Below are 26,017 nucleotides of genomic sequence, written 5' to 3'. Positions count from 1 at the left end.
CCCAGTAGTGAATACTTCTCCTTTTCAGATCTCAGCTAGAAAGACTGGCAAGGGCCTTACAAGTGAGTTATTGGCCACAGAGACAGGCTTCATGAAATTTAGTGATCAGGGAAGAGTGGTCTAGCTCTCCCATCATGCATGGAACCAAATTTGGGCTATTTCCAAGCCCTTCTCTCAAGCGCACGGAGAGGAGTTTGCTAGGTGTTTGGTGAGAAATAATCTGTGAACATTCTGGCTGAGAAGAGCTAATATTACCCAGTTAATTCCTTTTGGAGATTTTAAGAGAAAAAACTCGAGGTCTCAAAATCTCAAAGAGCTGGCAGAAAAAAGTCCCCCTTGTGGGGTCAGCAGAAACTGGGCCACATCTATCACTAAGAGAGAGAAGTTGGAAGGAGCAAACTCTGCCAGGAATTGATTTAATGGTTGGGGTTAGAGCAGAGAGCTCGGAAGTGGTCTGGAGGTTACTGGGGAGAGAAATGAGTACCTCAAGAAGAGGGAGCCCAGAGCCAAGGTTTTGTCTTCACTTACTGCAATGCCTGATCATTGGGACTTTCCAAAACAAAACAAAAGCCACCTTCTCCACCCTTAGAAGACCAAGGGATTTGTACATGGAAAGTTTCTCAAAAGTCTAACTTCCCTTGGCTTTCCAGAGTGCCGTCTGCAGCTGCCCACCCATGTCCAGCTTCCATGTCACTACCCTCTGTCAACATCACCTCACTAAAGTCACTTACTGGAACTGGGATGTTTTGCTTGAACAAAGCCCCCTTAGACTGGATCAATGGGGCTGAGAGAGTAGTGAGTTGTGTTGAAACTCCCCAGTGCAGCCCAGGGTCAACATGACTTCCCAGAATCCACCGAGAATCTGGAAACGACCATGAAAGTCTTCTGAATGATTCACCCCAAGTTTTGGCCTCATGACTCATGGCCTTAACCTCCTCCAGAATATGTAGCAGACTGTGGGTTCATTTTGCCCATGGGGCTTCAGGGCCAGAGTATGGCTGGGAAGGTCCTCAAAGGATCACATATATCTGGGCAATGGGCGAGAAGGGGTGGATCCGGGGTGGATCTGAGGGTATTTGCAAGCTCCCCTCAGAGGAACTCACCCTCTCTGTCCTCTCTCTTTCCTCCTGTCACCTCACAATGACTGTCAACAATGTTTATTGATCTTCCATTGCCTCTCCTCCCATGCTCTCACTTATTCAACCTGCTTCCCGCAGGCCAAACTAAGAAGATCCCTACTGAAGCTTCTGCTTTTCAGTGCCAAGACAATCCTTCTTCTCTACCTCTTTCTCTCAACCATTCTGGGTAAAGTAGGTGTCAGGTGAGCAAGTTTAGAACAAACAAACAAATAGGATACCCAGTTAAAATGTGGATTCAGATAAAGAACGAATATGTTTTATTTTAGTATAAGTATGTCCCTTACAATATTTGGGACATACCTTACACTAAAAAAGTCATTTGTTGTTCACCTGGAATTCACACCTAACTGGGTGTCCAGTCCCTTCTCTGACAACCCTACTAAGGAGACAAGGGCATTTGATCTCCTAGATGGTAAAGTGGAAGGACCATTGAGCTGATCCCCTTCTAGCCAGCAATCCCTCAAATCCTTAGTAATCTTGCTTGCATGGATCAATCTATTTCTACTGCCCAGCTTCCCTGTTTCTCCCAGCTTAGGGCCAAATGTCCCTCTTTCTTATGTAGGGGACATCAATTTAACAGTGGGTGTGGGGTATGTTGGAGGGTGGACCCAGGGGGTTGTTGGGGAGTAAACTGAGCAAATGGGAGTCACTCATGTGATGGGAGTCTTCATTCTCTATGGGCTGTTTTCTTATTGAGCTCCTCAGCTCTCCATCCACTTTGGATAGCGACCGTAGCCTGCACCAGCAGAGCATGGGGCATAGGCTATTGTGCCTCACAGGTGCAGTCTCATTTAATACTCATAATAATCTACCAGAGAAATGCAATCCCAACCCCACTTTACACATGAAGCTTGAGAAGTGGAGCAACTCGGCCAAGGTCAGCTCACCTGTGAGTAGTCCATAAGGGATCCAAACCTGGTCAGCCTGCCGAGCCAAAGACCCAAAGCCATGGAAGGCTAGGAAGGCTCCAGACTAGGGGAAAAGGGCTCATTGGAATCCCCCAAAATTAAACAAGGTCATTTCCTTTGTATAAGCTCCTTTGGAGCACCAATACCAACACTTTACACTCCTGATAGCATGGTATTCGTTTGAAGAATGTGAAAGCCGGGGCGGGCTGCCCCTGTGCCTAGCACAACATTAACACCCAAGAACAGCTTAAAAATAATATAATATGAAAGCTTAAAAAATGAAAAATTTGGATATGTAACTTCATGAAATGGACAGTCAGAGAAAGTTACTTGTCAACTCCACACAGAGAGTCAGGGAATGTGCCCAATGAATGTTAGTGCCCTCTTTTACCATAACCGACCCCTAGCTGCCATGTTCCCTCATGGTCCTGCTTGCCCTCTCTTTCTTCCTTAATCTCTCAACTACCGGTCTCCATGACCCTCAACTCGCTCTCTAGAGAGAGCCTCCTGCTCCACCTACAGAACAGCAGTGGCGGGTTTTCTGAGAAGGGAGGCAGGGGTGCTGGGTGCTGAGAAGCAGGAAGGGTTGGCCATCGTCTCCCCCTGCGATGAACACCAGGTTGCCTACCTAAGACATTCATGCCGTCCTTGAACTCCAGGCCCTTCTTGATAACCACCTTCGCTTCCTCAGGTGCCTCTGTCACAGTCTCGTTCAACAAGGAGATGATAGCATTGGTGGCATTGCCCTCCTCGTCTGACGGAGGCGGCACCAAGACTTTCTTAGTCACCGTTTGAATCTAACGGAGTGGGGGGGGGGGGACAGAAACGTGAGAGGTTTGGTCACCCAAAGTCTAGACACTTACATGTTTATAAAGTTCCCAGTACGTGAAAAAATAATTAAGAACTGTCAAAAAACAAGGTTACAAAGGTTGCAGAATATTTTATATGTCTGTGTTTAACAAAGTGACATTTTATGACACAAATATAGTGGGAAACAATTGTTCTCATCATGCGATAATTACAGGATTTATAACTTTCACTTGTAATGTGGTGTGATTCAGTAATGGGACGCACCCTTCAAGGTGGGGGACAGACGTCTACTTCTTACATTCCCATGATGGTAGCCCTGCATCTTGGAGACAACATCCGGCATCCAACATGGCTGCTTTTCATTATGGTGAAACCAATTGGATGACCCTTCTTGTCCCTTGGGAGGGGCCTTGGATCTGGTCAAGGGTAGGAGAGTGAGGGTCTTGGCAGGGATCAGGTGAGACCTCATGGTCCACCTGCTTTGCTCCTTCCTGCCTGGTTCCTGTCTGGCAGAGTCTTCACAGACCCACTCATTTGAGCTCCTTCCAGAATCATGCTCTGCTGGGCATCTCCATCTGGTCACCAGATGTACCAGCAGCCAGCAGCTACAATGACAGGGATGTTGGCTTATATTTCAGATCAAAATGTAAGGAAAGAAGACACCCACTCCTTCTAGACAGTGATGCCAAGCCTTGCTCAATGTTTCCCAAGCATCTCCATGGAAATGGCCTCCCAAGAACCTTTCACGCTATTCCTCGACATCTGTGACATCCATTCTATTTTTAAAGGTGCCAGGCGCCCTGCATGCAGAGCGCTGTGAAAATTCACACTGGAGCCCAGAGAAACAATACCTCCAAGGGTATTAAAATAGAACTCATGCAGAATCCTAGAATGTCAGTGCTGGTACGTAGTAGGCAACAGATGGCTGAACCCTGAATAGATATGGAAGGGGAGGCATGGGGAACTCAAATGACTTGTCAATCAATAGAGCTCTTGGCAGAGCTGGGACTTGAACTCAGAGGGCTTGAGCACCACTGAATTCTTCTACTCCCTAGGCTCCATGGACCCAATTCACTGTGGCGGGGCCAAACGGTGAGCAATGCCAAACGGACCATTGTCCAAAGTGGGAGAAAAGCAGGATATGCTCTGTTCTAGCCTGACCACTTGCACCTGTGCAGGGAGGGAGGAAGGTCAGGCTGAGTGTGCAAGGGGAGAACAGGAAGCTCCTGGCCCCCTTGGCCTGAGCAACGTCGGCATGAAGAAAGAACACAGGAACCATCCAAAGGGAAGCTTCTGGGAGCAACAGAGTCACACTCCCAGGGGAAATGGGAAGACCAGAAGCCAACTGGGGACCTGTCCTGGGAATGCTAAAGAAGCCAAAGCTTGAGTTCAAAAGACTAGTGGCCCTGGTGGTAAATAAATGGTGGCTCTCAGGGTCAAGGGCACAGCCTGCCATCTATCATCTCTTCGGTCAACAGTAGCCCTTTAAGGCTCCAGGGCTAACTCCAGGGCAGACAGCTAACTAGTTGCTGAAGCGGGATTCGAAATGAGGCATGTCTGACTCCAAAATCAGCTTCGAAACAGCACAGACCAGTAGCTTAAGTTGCAGGCAAGTTGCTAGGGATACAGGAACACGGGCCTGGTTTCTGCCTGACTTCTTTTTTTTTAATTTAATTTTTTTTATTTGTTTATTAATAGCATAACAGTGTTCATTGTTTTGGCATCACACCCAGTGCTCCATGCGGTACGTGCCCTCCCTATTACCCACCACCTGGTTCCTCAACCTCCCACCCCCCCCGCCCCTTCAAAACCCTCTGGTTGGTTTTCAGAGTCCATAATCTCTCATGGTTCATCTCCCCTTCCAGTTTCCCTCAACTCCCTTCTCCTCTCCATCTCCCCATGTCCTCAGTGTTATTTGTTATGCTCCACAAATAAGTGAGACTTCTTGATCTGAGCCTACCTGGGTTGGACAGCGCCACCTAGGTGCCAACGCCAGTCTACCCAAGTCCAAGCCATCAGGGTCTCTCACCTTACAACCTGCAAAAGCCTGCTCACTGCTATTCCCACCCGCCTTCTAGTCTACCTGCAAACACCAGGTAAGTCTAGCTCCCTAGAGCTCTGTCTACATCTAAAGCTGCCGGGTTGATTTCTTAAAAATAGAAAAACAGTTGTCTCCCTGTGCCTAAAACTCTCTTAGAGTAAGTTCCTGAGACTGACCGTGGCCTACCAGGTCCTGCCTGAGCTGAGCTTTGCTTCCCCCAGCTGGCTCTACTTCCCACACACTGGCCTTCCTTCTCTCTGGAGGCAACTCTTCCAGGCAGGCTCTGCCCCCAGTCCCCAGCAGGCTCTGCCTCATCCTCAGCCTAGCTCAGTTCGTCCCTCACTCTTTCAGCTCAGGTGTCTCTCCCGTTACTGCAGAGCCCCTCATCCTGCCTCCAGTGCTTAGAGAGCACTTACCTTAATTTTTTGAATAGCTTGTGTATGTACGTGATGTTTGCTCTGGTCTGTGTCCCCCACTCCCTGAATGTAAGTTCCCCTGGGCAGGGACCCAGAGTGTCTCATTGCCCATGGTGTCCCCTGCATAGTAGGAAGCCTGGCACCCAGGAGGTGCTCACAAATGTGGAGTGGATGAGTGAACACAGACCACTGGATTCCCCGGAAGAGAAGACCCACATGGTTCCTGTCACCGGGTTAGATTCCTGTGGTCTGGCTGCAACGTACTGCTCGTTGCTGTCCTGGAAACCTCAGCCTGGGTCACCTCCCTGCTCTGTAAGACCCCGGGCCTGCAGCCTGGGGAAAGGCAGCCTCTTCTCTGGGGATTTGCACCTTCCTCTTTCCACCCCTGTGTCTAACTCTGGTCGTGAAGGCCCCCCACACCCAAGACGGGCTTTTCGTCATCACTTCCAGCTGAATCCCAAGGGCACAGAAGGCACCCCTCAGGCACCATTTCTCTCCAGCAATGCGATGTCACTGTATAACAATTCCCTTTCTCTGAGTCCTCTTCGAGGTCCTCCTGAGTCCATGAATGGCTCCTGGTTTAAGACCCCTTTCTTCTAGGCTGCCTGAAGTCCAGCTTAAGGAATCTGCATGCTCCCTTGCCCTGAGGTAAATGAATGACCAACACGGGGGTGCCCAGGTGGCCCAGTCACGTGAGCATCCGACTCCTGGTTTCAGTTCGGGTCATGATCTCAGGGTCGTGAGATGGAGCCCCGTGTGGGTCTTTGCATTCAGCATGGGAGTCTGCTTGAGATTCCCTCTCCCTCTCCTTCTGCCCCTCCTGCTCCTGCTCTCTCTCTCTCTAAAATAAATAAATCATTAAAAAAAGTTCTACAGAATTTTTCCTCTGATTATCCTAACTCAAAGGGACAGTGACCCTGGGCTTTGCTGGGGGTTCATTCCTCATGAACGTTGCCAGCGGGGGTGGGGAGGGAGTGTCCCAGGAGGGGGCGGGGCGGGAAACAGCTCAGCCCTCAGTGGTCCTGCCGTGGACAGCTCCAAGACGAGACTGCCCACTGACCAGACAGGTTGCCTAGTGAGAGCACGGCTCACCGCAGCCCACAACAACAGCTCCAGGGGGATGCCTGCTTCAGTGCCCCCTTGCCGAGGGCACCAAAGGGGGTGGCCTTGTATGGAACATGGACACGACAGGGCCCAAGAAGGAAGCCCCGATCCCCGCCTCCCCAGTTCCACAGCTACACTTCCACAGTGCTCTTTTCAGAATGTTAATAACAGACGGGGCACCCGCGTATGTCTCTCTCCCCAAAGCAGGCGAATGCATCTTTCTAAGTGGGCTGGCAGAGGGCCAAGTCCACTCTACAGAGGGAGTGCCAGAAAGAACCCCTCCCCAGCCAACCTCCTGGGCTGAAATGGTTTCTTTTACTTTTGTCATCATTTTTTTTAAGATTTTATTTATTTATTTGACAGACAGAGATCACAAGTAGGCAGAGAGGCAGGCAGAGAGAGAGGAGGAAGCAGGGTCCCTGCTGAGCAGAGAGGGGCTCCGTCCCAGGACGCTGGGACCATGACCTGAGCCGAAGGCAGAGGCTTTAACCCATCATTATTTTTTTTATTTTTTTTTATTTTTTTTTTTTTAAAGATTTTATTTATTTATTTGACAGAGAGAAATCACAAGTAGACAGAAAGGCAGGCAGAGAGAGAGAGAGGGAAGCAGGCTCGCCGCTGAGCAGAGAGCCCGATGCGGGACTCGATCCCAGGACCCTGAGATCATGACCTGAGCCGAAGGCAGCGGCTTAACCCACTGAGCCACCCAGGTGCCCTCATTATTTTTTTTAATGGAACATTTTGGTTTTGCTTTTTATTGTTTTCTTAAATTTTATTTTATTTTTATTTTTTACTGGAGTCGAGCTGACAACAAGATTACTTTAGTTTCAGGCATACAACATGGTGACCGGACAAGTTGGTCCATTCGACCCCGCTCACCCCAAGGGCAGCTGCCCTCCATCACCACACAACTCTACCACAGTAGCACTGACTCTATTCCCTCTGCTGTGCCCTTCGTCCCTGTGACTTGCTCAGTCCATTAACTGGAAGCCTGTGTATCCGTCTCCCCTTGGCCCATGTTATCCTTCTCCTTCCCTCTACCAACCATCAGTTTGTTCTCTGTATTTGTAAGTCTGCTTCTGCTTTTTGCTTGTTTGTTTGTTTGTCTTGTTTTTTAGATTGCACCTATAAGTGAAATCATATGGTACTCGTCTTTCTCTGATTGATTTCCCTTAGCATCATACCCTCCAGGTCCACCCACGTTGTTACAAATGGTGACAGCTCATTCTTTTTGAAGCCTGAGTAATATTCCATTGTGTATATATACACATCTTCTTTTCTCTTTAATTTAATTTATTTATTTATTTATCAGAGAGAGAGCAAGTGAGCAAGAGAGCACATGCAGGGCTGTGGGAGAGAGAGAAGGAGACTCCCCGTCAAGCAGGAAGTCCGATGCGGGACTTGATCCCAGAACCCTGGGATCATGATCTGAGCCAAAGGCAGATGCTTAACCAACTGAGCCACCCAGGCGCCCCTATACACATCTTCTTTATCCTGGAGATGCGTTTCTTTAACATAGCGCCGTGCTATGGTGCCAGCAGACTGGCATCAGAAATCAGAGAACACATCCTAACCCAGACTCATTTGGGCTCCCCAGTGACTGGCAACAGTATTTTGGGGGCAGCTGGGAAGGCAAACTGTTCCTCCAGTCTGCCTCTTTCTTGAGTTCATTTTTCTGCGCTTTCCCGGAAATGACTAAAGGAGGGTCTTTGGTTCTAGTTGACTTGCTCCCTGGGTTACTGGGAGCTGGAGAATATTCTGACCTAACCTGACCTTGGGGCTAGACCACAGACTGGTGAGGGGGGCCTCGGCGCCTCTCACAGTGGCTCCACTCAGCAGAATCATCCATTTTTTAAGAATCATAATGCTTTAAAAAATTGATCTTCCTGTATGCACTTGGTGGGAATAGACATTAGTACAAACTTTTGTAGAGCCATTTTGTAACATCCAGCAAATCTGAAATATGAAACTCTTTGGCAAGACATAAGCACCCAAGAGTTTATTTTTTAGAGATACTACACGGTCATGAAAAGAGAGAGAGAGATAATGCTAAACCACGTTAAATAAAAAGCAAGTGTAACATGGCATGGGTAATGCAGTTCCCTTGGGTGGATTTTTTTTTTTTTTTAAGATTATGCATACATGGGGTTGAGCGTCTGATCCTTGGACTGGGCTCAGGTCATGATCTCAGAGTTGTAAGATCGATCCACATGTTGGGCTTCGAGCTCAGCACAGAGTCAGCTGGTGTCTCTCTCCCCCTCTGCCCTCTCCGTGCTCGCACACTCTCTCTCACTCTCCTGCTCTCTCTTGTTCTACAATAAATAAATCTTGAAAAAAAAAAGATGTTGCATGCATCATACTATATATTCAGGAAGTAATAAAATTCCCAGCATGATTAGTTCTAAGGACCAGAAGTGAGGACTTGACTCCTTACGTGCATCTAGACTGTTTAAACTTTTTACAACCCTCGTGTATTACTTCCACAATTTGAACAATACCCACTTCCTGGGCCCACACTAGAGATTCTGACTCTGTAGGTCATGTGTATTTTTAAAATCTACCCCTTGCGGTTTTGCTATACTACCAACACTGAGACCCACTCGGCATTCTAGGATGTTGTGGGCAAAAGTGATAAAAATGCATCTTTGAGGGGTGTCTGGGTGGCTCAGTGTTAGGTTAAAGCCTCTGCCTTTGGCTCAGGTCATGGTCTCAGGGTCCTGGGATCGAGCCCTGCATCGGGCTCTCTGCTCAGCAGGGAGCATGCTTCCACCCACCCTCTCTGCCTGCCTCTCTGCCTACTTGTGATCTCTGTCTGCCATAAAAATAAATAATTTTTTTTAAAAAAATGTGTCTTTGGACAATATGCAGAGGGGAACCACAAACAAGGAAAGAGGTAACGGGTGGGGGGGGAAGGTAAGAAAGGGGAATCCCAGAGCAAAGAGATGTTGTTAAGTGAGCTGGAAAAAAAAAAAGAAGGTTAATAACAAAAAACAAAACAAAACAAAACAAAAACTAAATAAATAAATAATCATGACTTTAATCCCAAAATCCTGCTGCAAATCATCTCAAACAAGCTCTAGAGAGAGGGGTAATTAAATATAAGGAAATGACTCCCCAGAGCTGGCTCACTGAAACACTCCCCAAGTTACTATCTTGCTCACTTAGGAGGCTAAAGGGGCATATAGCATTGGAATGCTGGGTTACCTGTTGAAAACAGGCTTGGACCAGGTTTTCAGGAAAGAGATTGCGAATAAGATCCAGGAAGGCATCCAGGCTGGACACTTCATCATTCTTCTTCCCAGGCCCCAGCTGCTTCTTGAGTTTGGGGTTTCCCGGGTGGATCGCCAAGACCAGGATGACCCCCAGTACCGCAGCGATGATTGTTGTGGACATGTAATACACCATGGCTCTCGTCCCCAGGCGCCCACTGGCTTTAGCATCCAGGCCCGACAACCCTGCATTGAAAAGACATTGGAAAGAGGACTCCTGTGATGTCTCTGTTAACTGCCCATCTCTGCATCCCCGTAACATGGCTCTGTAGTTCTCAAATGCATTCGTGGTTGATTACAGCTGCTGCTACTGAAGATTCTAATCCTATGGTTTACAGTTTGATCTGCCAAGGACATTTTTGAGGTTCTGGAGAACTGCGGAGAGTTGATGATCTCTTCTTCCGAGTTTATAAAGCTGATCTCTCTCGTTCAGTTTATAAACTGATCGGTAACTACTTTTTGTCAGTCTGCAATAGTGAGTTAAAGTTGAATATTTTCCATTTTTAATTCCGAGATGATGTCCTTCCCATATATTTTGTATTAAGACAGCTTTTCTTTTCTTTTTTTAGATTTAGCTTTTCTTTTCTTTTTTCTTTTTTAAAGATTTTATTTATTTATTTGACAGAGAGAGATCACAAGTAGACAGAGAGGCAGGCAGAGAGAGAGAGAGAGGGAAGCAGGCTCGCTGCTGAGCAGAGAGCCCGATGCGGGACTCGATCCCAGGACCCTGAGATCATGACCTGAGCCGAAGGCAGCGGCTTAACCCACTGAGCCACCCAGGAGCCCCAAGACAGCTTTTCTTTATGAAGTGATGGTGCTAGTACCTGCTGGTTTTTACTTCGTTGTTGTTGTTGTTGTTAATGTCCTCACTTAAAAAAAAAAATGAAAAGCTAGTAGGCCTGGTGACTGATATCAAGAGTCTAGCCTAGTGATCTAGCACAGCCCTCATTCCTCCAAGGTGAAGCACAAAATGTAGGTGAAGACCTACATCTTCCAACCTAGTGCAGGGATTAGAGAACACAAAGATGGGACTTCATCTACACTGTGGGAGGTCCTGTGATTGCTAGAGGAAATTCCAAGCCAAGTCACAAAAACTCCTACCTTCACTGGGTTTTTTCCCAGTTGTTTCTTCTAGTTTTCTACTTCCTGGTTTCAGTTTCTGCTTTTACTAGACAAGAGAGATTGTAGCCCTTGCTGTGGGGGAGGAAGTCGTTGGTGTGAACTTTCCTGAATTGGGCTGACCCGCATTTGAGCCACTTCTCCTTACAACCAAAAGTCGGATTCTGGCCAACAGATGCTCACTTTCCTGGCCAGCTTGCCCTGTCTATGTTCTGTTAAACGGGCATGGAGAACATTTTCTCTGGTTTGCAAAGAAGCCTTTAAGGGGACACTCAGTCTGGGCTGAATAATGAAACCTTGCATTCACCGGGCTCACTGGTCGACCAGAGACTCTAGAAAAATGGGCTTAGCATCTGAATCTCTCAGTGTTTCCAGGCCTCACTTTCTTCATAAGGTCGAGAGTCCAGAGGGATGGCTTTCTCAAGATCACCCAGATGGCACCCAAATACCAATCAAAGCCTAGCTTTCGGGGTGCCTGGGTGGCTCAGTGGGTTAAGCCTCTGCCTCCAGCTCAGGTCATGATCTCAGGGTCTTGGGATCGAGTCCCACATCAGGCTCTCTGCTCAGTAGGGAGCCTGCTTTCCCCTCTCTCTCTGCCTGCCTCTCTGGCTACTCGTGATCTCTCTCTCTGTCAAATAAATAAAATCTTAAAAAAAAAAAAAAAGCCTAGCTTTCATCCTTAACTCCAAGCTCAGTCTCTAAACTCCATGAATTTATACCCTATTCAAGCAATATTATTTGGTAAGGAAAAAACTGCCAGTATAAGCCCATAGAAGCAAACAAATTCTTTCAAATAAAACAATTCTTTCAGCCCCAAACAAGCAAGCATGACCTACACATTAAGGGTGCTTTTCTCAAAAACCTCAAAGGATTTAATATCTAATCTTTTATTTTATTTTTAATACCCACTTCCCTCTATACCCAGTTAAACAGTTAAGAGAAAATTTCCTTTCCTATTTGTTACTTTTACTTATCAATATCTGAGCCAAGTATAATTTGGAAAATTAGAAAAATATACATTCAAAATTAAAACCTCTTTTGTTTGTTTATCATCACTTTTAATGTGGCTGTTTCCCTTTCATCTCTTATTGCTAGACAGAGAGATGGTCAGACTGACCAATAGATGGAAAACTTTTTTTTTAGGATCGAAAATCTCCATTTGAGAGACAGAAAAACCAAGGCTCTGAAATAAAATGACACAGATCATCCCATTCATTCATTCCACCAAACTGAGATTCAATGGCCCATCAACAAGCCTGAGCAGGGGTGTGATTCCCTGTGGCCAGGCACCAGAGAGATGGTCTTACCTGTGATTAAGCTGGAGATGATGAGAGGCAGGATAAGCATTTTTAACATCCTCATGAGAATATCCCCGGGAAAGGCTATTAACATGACCACATCAGGGTGGAGAGGAGATGCCAAGCGAAGAAGGCCTCCACACACTGCCCCCAGGATGACACCTAGAAGGGAGAGGGGGGGAAATATCTGAGTTTATGTTTTGCCTGAGTCAAATGAATAGCTCTAGGGATTCAGTGACACTGACCTTTCTCATACCTCTCCGTTATCGGATGATGAATAACACATTACGAAAATACCATTATATAAGTCAAGTTGATTTTAATACTAGGGAGAGAATATTGTGTACCTCTGTCTATTCTAACAAGCAGCACTGGGAAGGTCTAGGAGATCCTTCTTTCCTTGACTTGACTAACTTCTTTGAGGATACTGTTCACTTGTATCCTCAGAGATCGGCAGCAGAAATAATCCCTCACTACTGCCAGATACTGCTTCCCCTTCTCCCAACATTGGCCTGGTCAGTGCCATGGTGCTTCATGTATTCTAACTGCATACCAAATAAAAGGAACGTTCGATCTACCAAGCTGGTTGTGAGTTTCCTTTCTCCTTCTGTTTTCTTTGGCTCCCAAAGATTTTCCCATGGATCATTCTTAAGAAGTTTTGTCCTTGACTTCTATGTTCCTTTACATAATCTTGAGACTCGCCTTTGTGGGAGACTTTTATGGGAGATTAGGGGGCGTCTCTCAAAGTGTATAATTTGGGAGGAAACAATGTGGGCAGAGTTGCTGGTGGGAGCCTTTCACTTTGCATACTCGGGGATTCCACAAGACAAACCAGGTATCTGCAAACAGGCAGCCGATATCAAAGATCTTGTAGAAACCACAAATCAGGTCAGACATAGCACCACTAGCTGAGAGGGAGGGGGGTAGTTCCTAGGTCCATGAGCTGGGGTGTTAACTGCAGGGGTGTGCAGGGAGCACTGTGGTCAAAAGCCTGATCTTTTTTTAACTTTTACAGGAGGAAAACATACTTCTTGATGACCTACGATGAGTGAAATCTCTTTACGTGGAAGGTAAGTTTTGGAAACCCCTACCACACTTCTGTCTTCTTTCATTAAGTGAACTAAACTGTGGCAAGCCCGCAGTTCTGACCCTGGTCCACTGATGTCCAGGATGACAGACTCAGAGGAGGAGAAACCAGGGAGCTCAGTGGGGAAAGGGTTGGAGGTGAGGAGTTGTTCATTGCTTCTGTGTGTAGCCTAGGAGAGAGCTGAAGAACAAGGAGGGATCAAGAGAGGAAATGGTGTGGTTGTCATTTCAAGACTGGGCAATTTGCCCGCTTTTCAACAAACCCTGGTTGAAAAAGCAAGACCAAGATTGTGTCAACAGTCACACCAAAGGACAACCACAGACCAGGCGAGCTCTGAGGCAGAGGAATCAGACTTTGGAGGTGAACGCTCTTCCAGCCTGACCTCATTTGCTAATGTGCTAGGCTAATCTAAGGTAATGGGCTATTTAAAGGATAGACCTCAGGAGCCCCCTTCATGGGGTTTTCAGCACCAGCTGCCTTTATCTTCAGGCAGGTATTCTTCTAAATGTGCTATGCTGATCATCTGCTTAGTAATAACCTAGAAGGTCAGTTAAGACACAGATTCCAAGACCTCACTGCAGATGGCCCAAAGTCTCCATGTGCAGGGCCGGGAATCCGCGTGTTAACATACTCATGGGAAGTTGTAAGGACCACTAGAATCCCAAGGAAGAAAAAACGGGAAGTTGTAAGGACCACTAGAATCCCAAGGAAGAAAAACGGGAAGTTGTAAGGACCACTAGAATCCCAAGGAAGAAAAATGCATGGCTGGGGCAGGTGAGGGGAACATTATGCCATCAAGGCAGCCGTGTCTGGGCAAAGGAGGCCTTAGGGAAGGCATGAGGCTTTCATCCTGCAGCAGGGCTGGCCGTGCGACCCAGCTTCCGCCCAGAGCCAGGAGAGAGCCAGGGAGGAGGGAAGGCCCCTGTCACCTACCAAACACGGTCAGCGTGAGCAAGAGATTCTTCCCCAGCTTGTCACACAGACGCAGGCCAAGGTGTCGCTGCTTGGGCTCCTCCGAGCTGAGGTGGCTGTCATGCATTCGGACTTCCACCTGCTTGGGCATGTTGTTGGCACTGCAACGGAAGCACAAGGGGTGGTGAGAGCCTGCTGGGTGCCTCCCAGATATAGTTGGAGGCGCTCGGGCAATAGCAGGTGAAACAGGCCTCCCCCCTCAGACACAGCGGGTATCTGGAACCAAGGGTAGGAAAATAAAAACCAGAGCAACACAGGGTACTCTGAATTCCAGCTGGCCTGTAAGCAGGACACCAGGACATACTGAACACCCACGTGCCAGGCACGTCAACCCCTACCATCTTGGATCATCATGGTAAAGAAAAGGCATACTAGCAGGGGACCCCTGGGAGGCTCAGTAGGTTAAGGGTCTGCCTTCAGCTCATGTCATGATCTCAGGGTCCTAGCATCAAACCCTGAGTCCCACTCCCTGCTCAGTGCGGAGTCTGCTTCTCCCGCTCCTTCTGTCCCTCCTCTTTCTCCGCCCCCCCGTCTGTCTCAATTTAAAAAATAAAATATTTTTTTAAAAAGACATACCACAAGCAATGGTATGTAAAGATTTTGTCTCAGAGTTGCCCACCACGATAACTCTGAGAGGCAAGAATCTCTGCCCTGTTTTCCAGAAAGTAACTTCCTCAGGGTCACAGGCTATAAGAAATGGAGATATAAACCCAGATATGTCTGCCTCCAAAACCTGAACTCTTCCATTTTTTGGATCAATGGCAAAAAGGTGATGTTGAATGATCTGAATCAGATCTGAAGTCAGAAGAGTCATGACCTAAATCATGCCACATTAAAATGCCTCTGAGCTCAAGTCTTCCCCATCCTGGTCATGCCAGTCATCAGTGTGGGTAGGCCACGCTTTGCCTCTCTTTTGGAAAAGATGCTTTACCCAGTTATTTAAAAATTGAATCTACTGTAGTTTTTAATAGGTCATTTGCATGACCAGGGCCACGCTAAGCTGCCCGAGTCATGCTACTCAGCATCCAAGAAGGATGGCTTTAAGAATCACATGATCACCTTCATCCCTCAAGACAGCCATAAATCCTATGTGAACCCAAACCACAGTGAGGGTCTGCAATGGAACCCTTGATGGGGTAATAAGCACACTACCTCTTTTTCCAGCTTTGCCATTTGCCAGGCCAATAAGATTTCAAATTTAAGTTTGGAGTTTGACATAGAAAGGCCTATATTTTTTCAATTTTTATTTTTTTTACTTTGACAACTTAAGACACTTTTGTCAGCTGACATTTCCAATCACCATCATGTGATTACAGATTTTTTTTAGTAATCTTTAACACCTAGAAAGACGGGTCACAGTCTCCGACTAAATGGCAACACCTTCCAAGATGGGGGGCGGTGTGAGCCTTACCCCGACATTCTTGCCCCAGACTGGTAAAGCCTTCTTTGGGGACCATTATCAATCTGCAAACTCGTGGTTTGGAATCACTGGTTGTAACAGAAATAGCGTGGGATTTGTAAACAGGGAACGTGGGATTCAAATCGCGCCTCCATTGCTTACTAGCTGTGTGGTATGTAGAAAGAAGGCCTTGATGCCTCACTTGTGGAAATGAACGTGACAATGTATGTTAGGGGCCTGCCATGGCACCCGTCTGTGGTGACTTCATGCAGGGAGCATGGACACACACAGTCTTCATCAAGTTCATGACAAGGGTGACACGTAACTCAAAGGACCTACCTATTCGCACCTCCATTCCAACAAGACGCCAAGCTTAGCTCCCAGAGTCTCAGATTAAAGACTAGGGACACAAGCATATCTACATACTTTTTTATAACAGGCTGCTTAATACACTTGCTACCAAAATACTTTGAAATTAGGAATGATGTTTCCTGGTCTGGTTAGAATACCCAACTGAAACTCTTAGCCCAAAATATAAGCACCTTGGTCTCCCAGTGGCCTGATTATCTACTCATCTGGTTCGTTTGGGGCCAACCTTGACTAGCTGACATGTGTACACTAACGATCTCTCAGAAAGTAGGACAGGATGGCTCGCAGCAAGCAGATGAAGGCCAATCTGATCAGCAAGCAACAAATAGTGCTTCCTCTAATCACCAAGCGAAACAGACAGGAGGGCTCTTTGGACGACACAGCAGAGGAAAATGATCAAAACGATTTTTTTTAACACGGATAGACCACATTTTGATGTTTCCATTGGGATCTTTTGATATTTTTAAACACGTCTCCAGCCAGTCATCTGAAGCTCTAAATCAAGAAATAGCCAAAAAAGAAGGGGAGCCATGTGTGTTTCGGAATTAGAGAAGGGATCCGTCAGCCAGCCTTTGGCAATGCACGGCATCCCCTGGAGACTGTATTCCCCTGCCTTCTGCTTCAACTGAAGCCATTTTGCCACTGATGTTAGACTCGGGCACATGGTTGGTATTTAAGTGAGACTAACAAGTATTTACACCAAATGTTCTGGCAAATTCCATAGGATATAACAAAAGTGTCAGGCATCGACACAGCCATGTCAAAGTGAAAACAGATACTGGTTTAACGCATGCACTCAGTCCAGCAGTCGGCTTGGGGGCCTGTGGCACATGATCCTTGGTCTGATTCTCAGGCTGTGACAAAATGTCCCTGCAACCCCGAGTCAAAAACCAGCCACATCAAAGGGGCAGCGCCAAAATGCCATGAACCCACATGTATTTACTGAGAGGATTCCTATGACGTCCTCACCCCCGCCTCCGTGCTTGAAATGAAACAAATGCTGTAGGCTCATAGGAGTCCATGACATCTGCACGTAAAGAATGATTTGTAAATTACTTCAGGATCCCAGCCTGCACCTAGGAACCCGAAGTCCCCTAAGAACTCCTGGTAAAGATTCCACACCAGCCTGAGTGATCACTGCATCCCCAGAACACAAGGAGAGCACGAAACGGCAAATATTATAGAAAACAGCATTATATCATACCATAGAACAGTACAGAGCTGTTTCCAAGCCTAATACAGCTTCAGAATATCTTAAATGAGATTATCCACGTACACGGCTATTTGAATGCTGGCTCCTGAAAGCACACAGTCACAGCGGCAATTGCAAGGATACCTCCCGCTTACTGAGTATTCTGCATGTCAGCCGCTCTGCTCAGGAAAGAGTAAGGGGCAATCCTTGCTCTTAAGGAGCTTGTGAGGGGAAACAGAAAGCCCTCTGTACAGTAGTTGTCTGCTTTACTTGTGGGTCATGGTCAAGCTCTGCAGGGCATTCTGTGCCATGGGAAAAATGGCACCCAACCTCGCCTTGTGGGACAAGAGTGTTCAAGAAAGGCTCCCTGGAGGGCTGATACCAGAGCTGTATCTTAAAGGAAGGATTTAATGCCAACGTCTTCATCCGCCACCAGTCTGCGAGCCCTGGGAGAGCCGGGCTGTGATCTTTCACACCTGGCTCCAAGTGCTTGATGAACGTTTGCTTGGAGAAATGAGGAATTAGAAAGCAACGACAAAGGGCACCTTACGTTCTCCTGGGAACGAGGCCCTTTCATGGACAAACTGGTAGCAGCCTGCTTTAACAAGCCTCTTTCCAGGCTTGCATTTATGCCACAGAATTCCCCTGGACATATATGACAGATCCCATGTTGTTCGAGGTGCTAAAGATACCACGATAAACAGGGCAAATGCCTCACTCTCAAAGAGTGCGCATTTTAGTGGAAGACCAAATAAATGAACACACATATTTCAAGTGGAGACACAATCAGGGCGATTCCGCCTTGGGGGCCCAGGGAAGGCTTCTGTGACAAGGAGACATTAGAAAAAAAGGAAAGCGGAAGATAGACACTTTGGAACCCTGTCTATCCAAACTTGAGCCTGAAGCTCTCAGCAGATACAACTCTGGACATCAACATGCTGGATAAGCACAGGAAGTCATCTCAAGCCCCTTATCAATCCTCCCTTCCTACAGCTTTGGGGGCGCACCCCAAACCAAGCGAGAAGGAATTGAAAAGCCCAGGTGTGCCTTGGTTGGCCCAAATCCATCTATCCTGATGCTGGCCAACACCGCTGACCACTTCAAGTTCTCCTTGAAGGCCTTTGGGATGGAAGGTTTAGCAAGACAATTCCTTAACATTGGACGTTTCTGTAAACCGACATCTGCTGAATCGCTCCCCACAGCCCCACAAAGCACGGCCACATGATGGGACAGCCGTTTGGATAACTGAAAACTGGAAGAAAGAGCCTGTAATTTCCTTCAGCCTAAACTTCTCCACCGAACGGGGTCGACGGCTGTTCACGCTGCTGTCACTGTCCCGTCCAGATCCCTGAAAGCTGGCTCGCCAGCGTGCTCAGCTCATGGCTCAAGACTCCCTCTGTGGCCCAAAAGGGAACATGTAATTGGGATGGTGCTGAGTTTCAAGCTCTTCTCGGAACCTGCTTTTCATTAGCGTTCAATTTCCTGTGCTCTGTCAAGAGCCTCTAAGAATAGGCTCATTAGATGTGGGGTCGGATTCAGGGTTCCTGCCTGCACCCTTCCGTGTTGCCATATCTGCCACCAAACTCTTTCTTCCTCCTCCACTGGCCCGGTGAAATGGCAGCAGAACATTCTCAGGGAATCCAAAAGCAACGGACGTGTTTTGGCTTAGAGGCTGTGAGAGCCTCCAAGGGGCGTCAGCACACAGCCCTCTGCTGCCCAGGGCCGAGGCCCTGAGGGGACAGCACCCAGGAACTGCCCTATTGGGGGACTCCTAGGTCAGAGCCTCAAGAACAGAAATAGAGCCTACTGAGGGGCTTTTCCTCAAGCCGTTGGTGTGCTGGGGCCGGGAGCTCAGAGCATGGAACACCACGATGTGGTGATTATAGCTGTGATCGCCCCACATCCGGGATTTCCCCAGCTCCCTAAAGAATACCACCTTTGCCGTAAAAGGGACTGGAACTCTAAGACAGTGGGGGCGTTGCCAGCCTGCCAGTCCCGCCGCCCTCACTAGGTCCTATAAGACCTGCTGGAACGAGGTCAAGTATGCTCACTGACCAAGAAATAAGACTACCTCTCTCTCTCTCTCTCTCTTTCTCTGACAGCCACTATGTCCTCAAAGACTCCATGAATGAAACTCAAGGTTTACAACCCCCAAATCTCCCTCAGTCCCTTCTTCTGTACATCTTTGAGCTTCTATGTCCATTTCTCAGATCCCAGAAACACTTTCTAGAAAGGACCTGTTGGTGAGCCTCTTCACAAACGATATTCCTTTTCTATGGCCTTCTCCTAGGCATCCAGAGGTCTGGCCAAAGAACATGGCTTATAGTTTTCCCAAACTGTGACAGGATTGGACCTGAAGATAAAATAAAACAGGTAGTCAGGTGGTCTGGGTTCAAACTCCAGGCCTGCCGCTACCTGGTTGTGTTAGAAATAGCACGGGGGTTAATTTGGCTGGCTATAAAGCTGCTTGGGAGATAAAGTAGTACGAAACAATGAAAACAAACTCAGTGTCAGAAACCAATAGGGTTTAGGTATCATTTGGGGCCGATTTTGGGGGTGGGGGTGTCCCAGGCTCTTAACCTATAAAATAAAAGGGTTGATTTAGAAATTCTTTAATGTTCTAAGGTTCTGTGATTCTCTGTGGGGAGGAAGAGGATCTTCCCCACCCTCAGCCGCCTCCATTTTTGGTCACTCGGGACTGAATAAGCTTAGAGTTTACCAAGGGATGAATCATGCCCGACCATGAGGGGACAGCCCAGTTGCTTCGTGTCAGTCCCCACAGGGAGAGGCAGACATGAGACATTAGAGACAAGAGACACACCAATGATAGAACAGCCACCATTGCTTTCTGTCCTTACCTGTGTTTCTCTTTCCAAAAGCATGACTTAGTAACACTAGTAATGCTGGGTTAGGGCTCAGATTCACTACCACAATTCAGACACAGGCATCTTCTTTTTTTTAAACAATTTTTTTAAGATTTTATTTATTTATTTATTTGACAGAGAGAGAGAGAGAGGTCACAAGTAGGCAGAAAGGCAGGCGGGGGGCGGGGGGGAAGCAGGCTCCCTGCTTAGCAGAGAGCCCAATGCGGGGCTCGATCCAAGGATGCTGGGATCATGACCCAAGCAGAAGGCAGAGACTCAACCCTCTGAGCCACCCAGGCACCCCCAGACAAAGGCATCTTCTTAATCCCCCGTCTCCACCCTTGACCAGGTCTCAGCCTACATTTCTGAGATGGGCAGGTCAATGTCACAGGAACAGAGTCAAACAGGTGGACTGGCATTGGGACCAGCCAATCGCCAAAATGATCCCTAACTCACCGAGAGACCACCCATATTGTTCACAGTCAACTTGCACGGATTCGGAGACTCATTCACACACAGAAACATTCCGGGTGAGAAACTGCAGGAAAAAGTCTTTTCTTCATACCGTTTCCCAAACCAGTGGGCCCCCACTGGCTAACATAACCAAAGGCAAATATAGAGCCAACTGGGGCTTTTGGGTATCCTCACACAAGGAGCAAGGAAGAAGTTAGAGGAGACAGAGTTCTGACGAGGTAAATAAAAACATCCATTTCTCCCAGAAAGAGACTATTAAAACACCAGCCACCAACTGATTAGCAGGTGCCAAAAGGTGACTTTTGGTGACTGTATGGAACACAATTACATCATTCCATGGCCATGGAGTTCTTCATTAAAATCTCCTTTCCCTGCCACGCCTGGGACAATATGTTAATTTCTTGGACAACACCACCCAATTCACTGGGTCGGCATAGAGCTTCCATGAGAGAATACTAGGAAAGCACCACGGAATATGTAACATGTAATTGATAATCAAGGTTAGTTCCCCTTCTTTGTCTTAAATGCCTAAAATGGTGCAAAATGACCATTAAGACAGTTGCTTTACAGTGGAGTTTGAGTGAGTTGAGTTTTGGGGACAAATAGTACTTGCGCTTTTTATGAAAAGAAAGTCCCAGAAAAGCCAGAGTGGGTGGGGGCCTGGAAGGTTCCCACTCTGTAAGCATCTACACTGTGGAATGACTGGGCAACCTCTCAAAGGACATCAGGAATACAGTCTTAAATATAAAACCTCTGGACCTTTGTGATATCTTCTTAAAGCTAGGGACACAACAGATTTGCCTGTTTCCAGAAAGACACGCTGCCAAAAATAGACATAAGATGCCAAGGAACAGTGACCCTCCCAGCCTGGGTAGAGGGATTGGGGTGGAGTGTTTAATCATCTCAAATTGGGAACCTCTTCTAAAAATAAAGATTATGCCATGACCCGGGAGGACTCTGACCAGCCCAGTCTCCAGGGGCACATCACTCCTGAAGTAATTGCCACCCACCTCCGTTTCATCGGACAACATGAAAATACATTTGAAAAACATCGCATAACTCCAATAAGCGGGGAAACTCATGGGCATGCCTTCTGGGTTTTGAGCCACAGGGAACTTGGCCCTCGTCCCAGTTTGCATTGAAGCAAATTCTTTCCTCTGATGAAAACGTCCTCCCCATCTTCCCCTCCAAACCAATAGATTAACTTCTACTTCTTCTTCAAAGCTCAATTCAAGAAGGACTTCCCCGAGGAAGTCTTGGTTGACATTTCACTGCTCCCCCTGCAGCTTACCTGTGCTGACCGGCCCTGACCTTTCCTGAGGTATTATCACAGTGATTTATCTGTTTCCCCACTAGAATATAAACTCTGAGGACTCAGCCTTATCCTACTCTCCCTCACACTCAGCACGGTTCCTGGTATATGGTAGAAGCTCCGTTTTTGCATGTTGAATGAATGAATGAATGAATGGGCGACAAAAAGCATGTTCTAGTCCCAGGGAAGGCCTGCATTAGGCAAACCTGTAGGTAACAGGAAGAGCCTGGTCAACACCAGGTAGGACTGGCCCTTCCCCACTGGCAACTCTGAGGCAGCTGCCCCGCCCAAGGCATGGTGGCCCCAGCGCTCCCAGTGTCCTCGTGGGAAGATGAAGCCATGAACCAATCTGGGCTCAGCTAATGAGGCCTTCAGGGGAAACTGAAGGAAGACGCCTTAGGATCTAGCTGCCAAAATCAACAGCTCTTAATCTGGGCTTTCCAAAATGTCCTTCTACCAAAGAGCATGACCACTCTTTCCTTTGCCAGAAGGACTCTTCTGGAAGCACTCTTAATGAGCAGAGCTCTGGATCTGGCCCTCAAGCATGGGAAGTTCTTCTACTAGTCCTGGAGCTTCCCAGCAGAACCCTCCCAGCCTGCCAGGCAGGGGAGCAGCTGGGATGCTGACGAAGTCGCTTCATTAGCCATAGGGCCTTCAGGCACCAGGCAGAGACCAGGCACAGCAAGTGGCTGGGACTTCCTGGGCAGTTTGGTCACACCTCACAATTGCTTTTCATTAGTGTGGTCCTTCCCTGTCTTGAGCAGAGCAGTCTATGTGCCTTTTCTCTCCTTCTAGACCAGGCAGCCAATCTTGAAATGCAGTATCAATTCCAAAGAAGACCAGTGATCATTACAACCCTGCAAATGGTGAGATTTCCTCAGGCTGGCCCTGGAAATGCCACACTGTGCTTTTGTGGGGAAATGTTTTTGGACTTCCTTTATATTCTCTGGGGAGCTTCAAAGATGCCCACTTCTGACTTCCAGAGCCTGAAATTCCTCCTTGAGAGTCCCACCCTTTGTACCTCAGATTGAAGCCAGAAGGCCATGGAAAAAGCAACCTCTTCCCTGACAACCCAATGTGAAGGAGTTTCTCAGATCTCTCCCTAAAAACAGGATGTGCTGAGGGGGACCCTTTGACATAGGTCCTGGCCAGAACCACACCTAGGAGCCAAGAAAAGGAAAGGAGTTCAGGACATTGGATATAACCTTGGCCAGGAGCACACCAGTGCCTAGGGTCAGGTCTGAAGTCAACCGTGTTTAAACTCCGTGGCCTCAACAGGGTTTCTAGAATACTCTTAATCTCCTTTTTCTTTTTTTCTTTTTGTTTTTAATCTGAATACTAGTTTCACATGTGTGTTCAAGTTGAGAAACTTAATCAAGCGGTTCACTTAAGATTGGTGTGTTTTTCTATGCGTTAGACTTAAATCAAAAGCTGAAAATAAACAGGCAAACTAGATTATGTTGTTGGCCCCCAAGTGGCCAATTTCTGTAGCAGTAGCTTTGCCAGCAAAGAAAAGGTGCTAATTTTGCCCAAAAACACCTTATACATGGGAGACCTGTGATCGTCTCCTTCAGATGAGACAGAAATGGAGGGATTTGGGGTGGCCCAGGTTATAAGAGAGGGCTCTCCCTGACCAAAAAAAGATGTTTGTGGTCTTGACCTTCCTTCTGATTTTCCATGCCCATAGCTGCCAAGATCCCTCCACACATCAACTTCCCTTCCATATGGAGACACTTCTTGTGCTCATCTTTTAACTTATAAACAATCACCAACAGTTTCTCCGTTGAACTGATTAAGAAGTCAGTTAATAGTAATTTCATGATATGTTAACACGTGCAGACTTGGTAAAATACTGTCTTATCCCTTGCCTTGTTTTGTCTTCACGGCCTCCCTAAGAGGGGAGGAATGATCCCACCTCAGAAACGGAGATCCTGAAACTTGCCAGAGCTCAAGACTTAGAAGCAACGGAGCCAGGCATGAGCCAGGTGGTTGTGCGGCCAGGATTATATCTGTGTTGCCATCTGCCTTGGAGGCCAGGACTCTTGGGGTCCATCCTTTCTCGGGGTATCTGCGAGTGACGGACACCTTCAAACTCCCGAGTCCCTCAAGGCACATGAACTTCGGAGACATGCCGCCGAGAACCCAGACAAGGAGAGCAGAGAGAGGAGCGTGCTGCCAGGTGAGGAAAAGAGTGAGAGGAGCTCCGGGAACCCATCACCTTGTGACATATGTTAGACGAGGCTTGCTTCTGGTGCCTGGCCTCAGAGATACCATGTGGGCAAGGGGGTCCCTTGTAACTGACTTTTCCCTTTGGACAACCACTGTGCACAGGTGTCATCCTGTTCCTGGGGCCTCAGGCAGCACGTGTTGATGTGGAATAACCCTGGGCTCCTCACCAGGAAGGACTCCCCCCCAACACACCTTCCTGCCCCCTCAGAAGGACTGAACTCTCTGGTAACAGGATACAAAGAAGGATACAAATTCTGATGGCTACAATGATAGCAAGTCACGTTGATGCAAAGCTTACTTTTCTAAGCCTTTTATATATAGGAACTCAATTCTCACAATAACTTCATGAGGTGCATACTATTATTGGCGACCTTTACTGGAGGGGAAATGGAGGCACCGGGTGTTTCCATTACTGGTTCAATGTCACTGTTTGTGGTTTGTAGCGTCTGGATTTGAATGCAGGCAGTCCTGAACTTGGAAAACCAGGTCAGCTCTCTCCAGTCCTGGAAAAACCACTCTTTACCTTTGGGAATTTTGTGCTAGCAATGAACAGGGACACTGAACTTGGAGGCAAAAGGGGGTTTTTGCTTAGGGGGAGCAAAGTCCCCAGGGAAGAAGGAAAATGTCTAGTCCAAACCAGAGCCTCCACACCGTCTCCACAGAATCCTCACAGAATTTCAGAAGTGGAGAGGCTTCCAGACCTCCATCCACCTCAGGACAAATGATTATCTGGTCAAGAGACCCTAAATCAGTCTCTGAATTACTTGCGAAAACCACAGACCTCCAAAATGTGTGCCCACACATGGGTGTTTATAGCAACTTTGTAATTACAAAATTATGAAACTGCCAAAACTTGAAAGCAAACGAGATGTCTTCCAGTAGGTGAATAGATCAATAAATTGTAGTACATGTAGACAATGGGCTATTACTCAGAACTTAAAAAAAAAAGCGATCAATCCATGAAAAGACATGGAAGAGACTTGGATACACATTGCCAAATGAAAGAAGCTAATCCAAAAAGGCTACATGCTCTATATAGGACATTCTGAAATAGGTAAAACTAGACAGCTAGTAAGAGGATCAGGGGGGCTGGGGGGTCACTAGGTGAAGTACAAAGGATTTTTAGAGCAGGGATACTCTGTGTGATACTAGAGTAGTGGATACATGTTAAACATTTGTCCAAACCCATCGAATGATCAACACTAAGAATGAACCCTGATGTCAATCTTGGACCTCAGGTGGTTCCTCAGTTGTAACAGATGTAGCTCTCTGGTGGGGGGCTGTGGGTAGCCCCAAGATCCTGCTGTGTTTAAGGGCACGGCAGGGGGTGTGTAGGAAATCTCTGTCCTTGCCGCTCCATTTTGCTGTCAATCTAAAGCTGCTGCTTTCAGAAAATAAAAGCTACTAGAAAACAAAAACAAAAACAAAACAGATCTCCAAGCCCCATCTCTGAGTATCCCAAATGAGCCCATCTGGGTGGGGCCTAGAGCTCTGGGCTTTTGAAAAAGCACCAGGTGACTTTGTTGCGGTCCACGCACGTGTGGATGTCTAGTCACTGACCGAACAGTTGCAGGGAAGGGGACCTGGTACATGACACGCCTCACCATCTTGTCACTGCACAGCTTTGTCGATTACCATGTTCTTCCTTCATGATAAACCTAGATCTCTTTCCCTGGGGCTTCTACCCACTGGTATTCTTTTGTCCTGCAGAGCCATCCAGGAACAGCGGCGACAGTGACCGTCAGGCAATGTGCTAGCTGCTTCCCGTGCACTAGTTTGTGCACTCCTCCCAACACTCTCACAAGGCAGGTGCTATTATTATTGCTTCTTAATGGATGAAAAAACTGGGGATCAGTGATGAAGTCATCATGTGCCCAAGGGCTGGTAAAGGGCTGAGCTGGGATCTGAAGCCAGCTCTCCCCAAGCAAAAGGATCATGCTTTTCACCATAACACGACACTTAACAATACATGGAGCCTGCCTCCCTCTCCATCCACCAGCCTCCCAGGCACCCCT

At 47.3% G+C, this 26,017-nt stretch overlaps 1 protein-coding gene across 3 annotated transcripts in view; it reads right to left on the bottom strand.

The window, feature by feature from the left end:
- SLC1A2 (solute carrier family 1 member 2) overlaps positions 1–26,017 on the bottom strand; it is a 144,693-nt gene that overhangs the window by 44,608 nt on the left and 74,068 nt on the right. For all 3 annotated transcript variants that reach the window (XM_046014959.1, XM_046014958.1, XM_046014960.1), the window contains exons 2-5: positions 14,125–14,264; positions 12,114–12,266; positions 9,623–9,873; positions 2,676–2,844 (exon numbers count right to left, since the gene is read on the bottom strand). In XM_046014959.1, coding sequence (XP_045870915.1) covers positions 2,676–2,844; positions 9,623–9,873; positions 12,114–12,266; positions 14,125–14,264 — 713 coding nt within the window. The remainder of the gene's footprint in view (positions 1–2,675; positions 2,845–9,622; positions 9,874–12,113; positions 12,267–14,124; positions 14,265–26,017) is intronic.

This window comes from Meles meles, chromosome 8 (assembly GCF_922984935.1).
Source record: "Meles meles chromosome 8, mMelMel3.1 paternal haplotype, whole genome shotgun sequence".
In the NCBI taxonomy this organism is placed as follows: Eukaryota; Metazoa; Chordata; class Mammalia; order Carnivora; family Mustelidae; genus Meles; species Meles meles.
The sequence above is the reverse complement of the archived record's forward strand: the minus strand, read 5'-3'. Positions and strand labels throughout refer to the sequence as shown.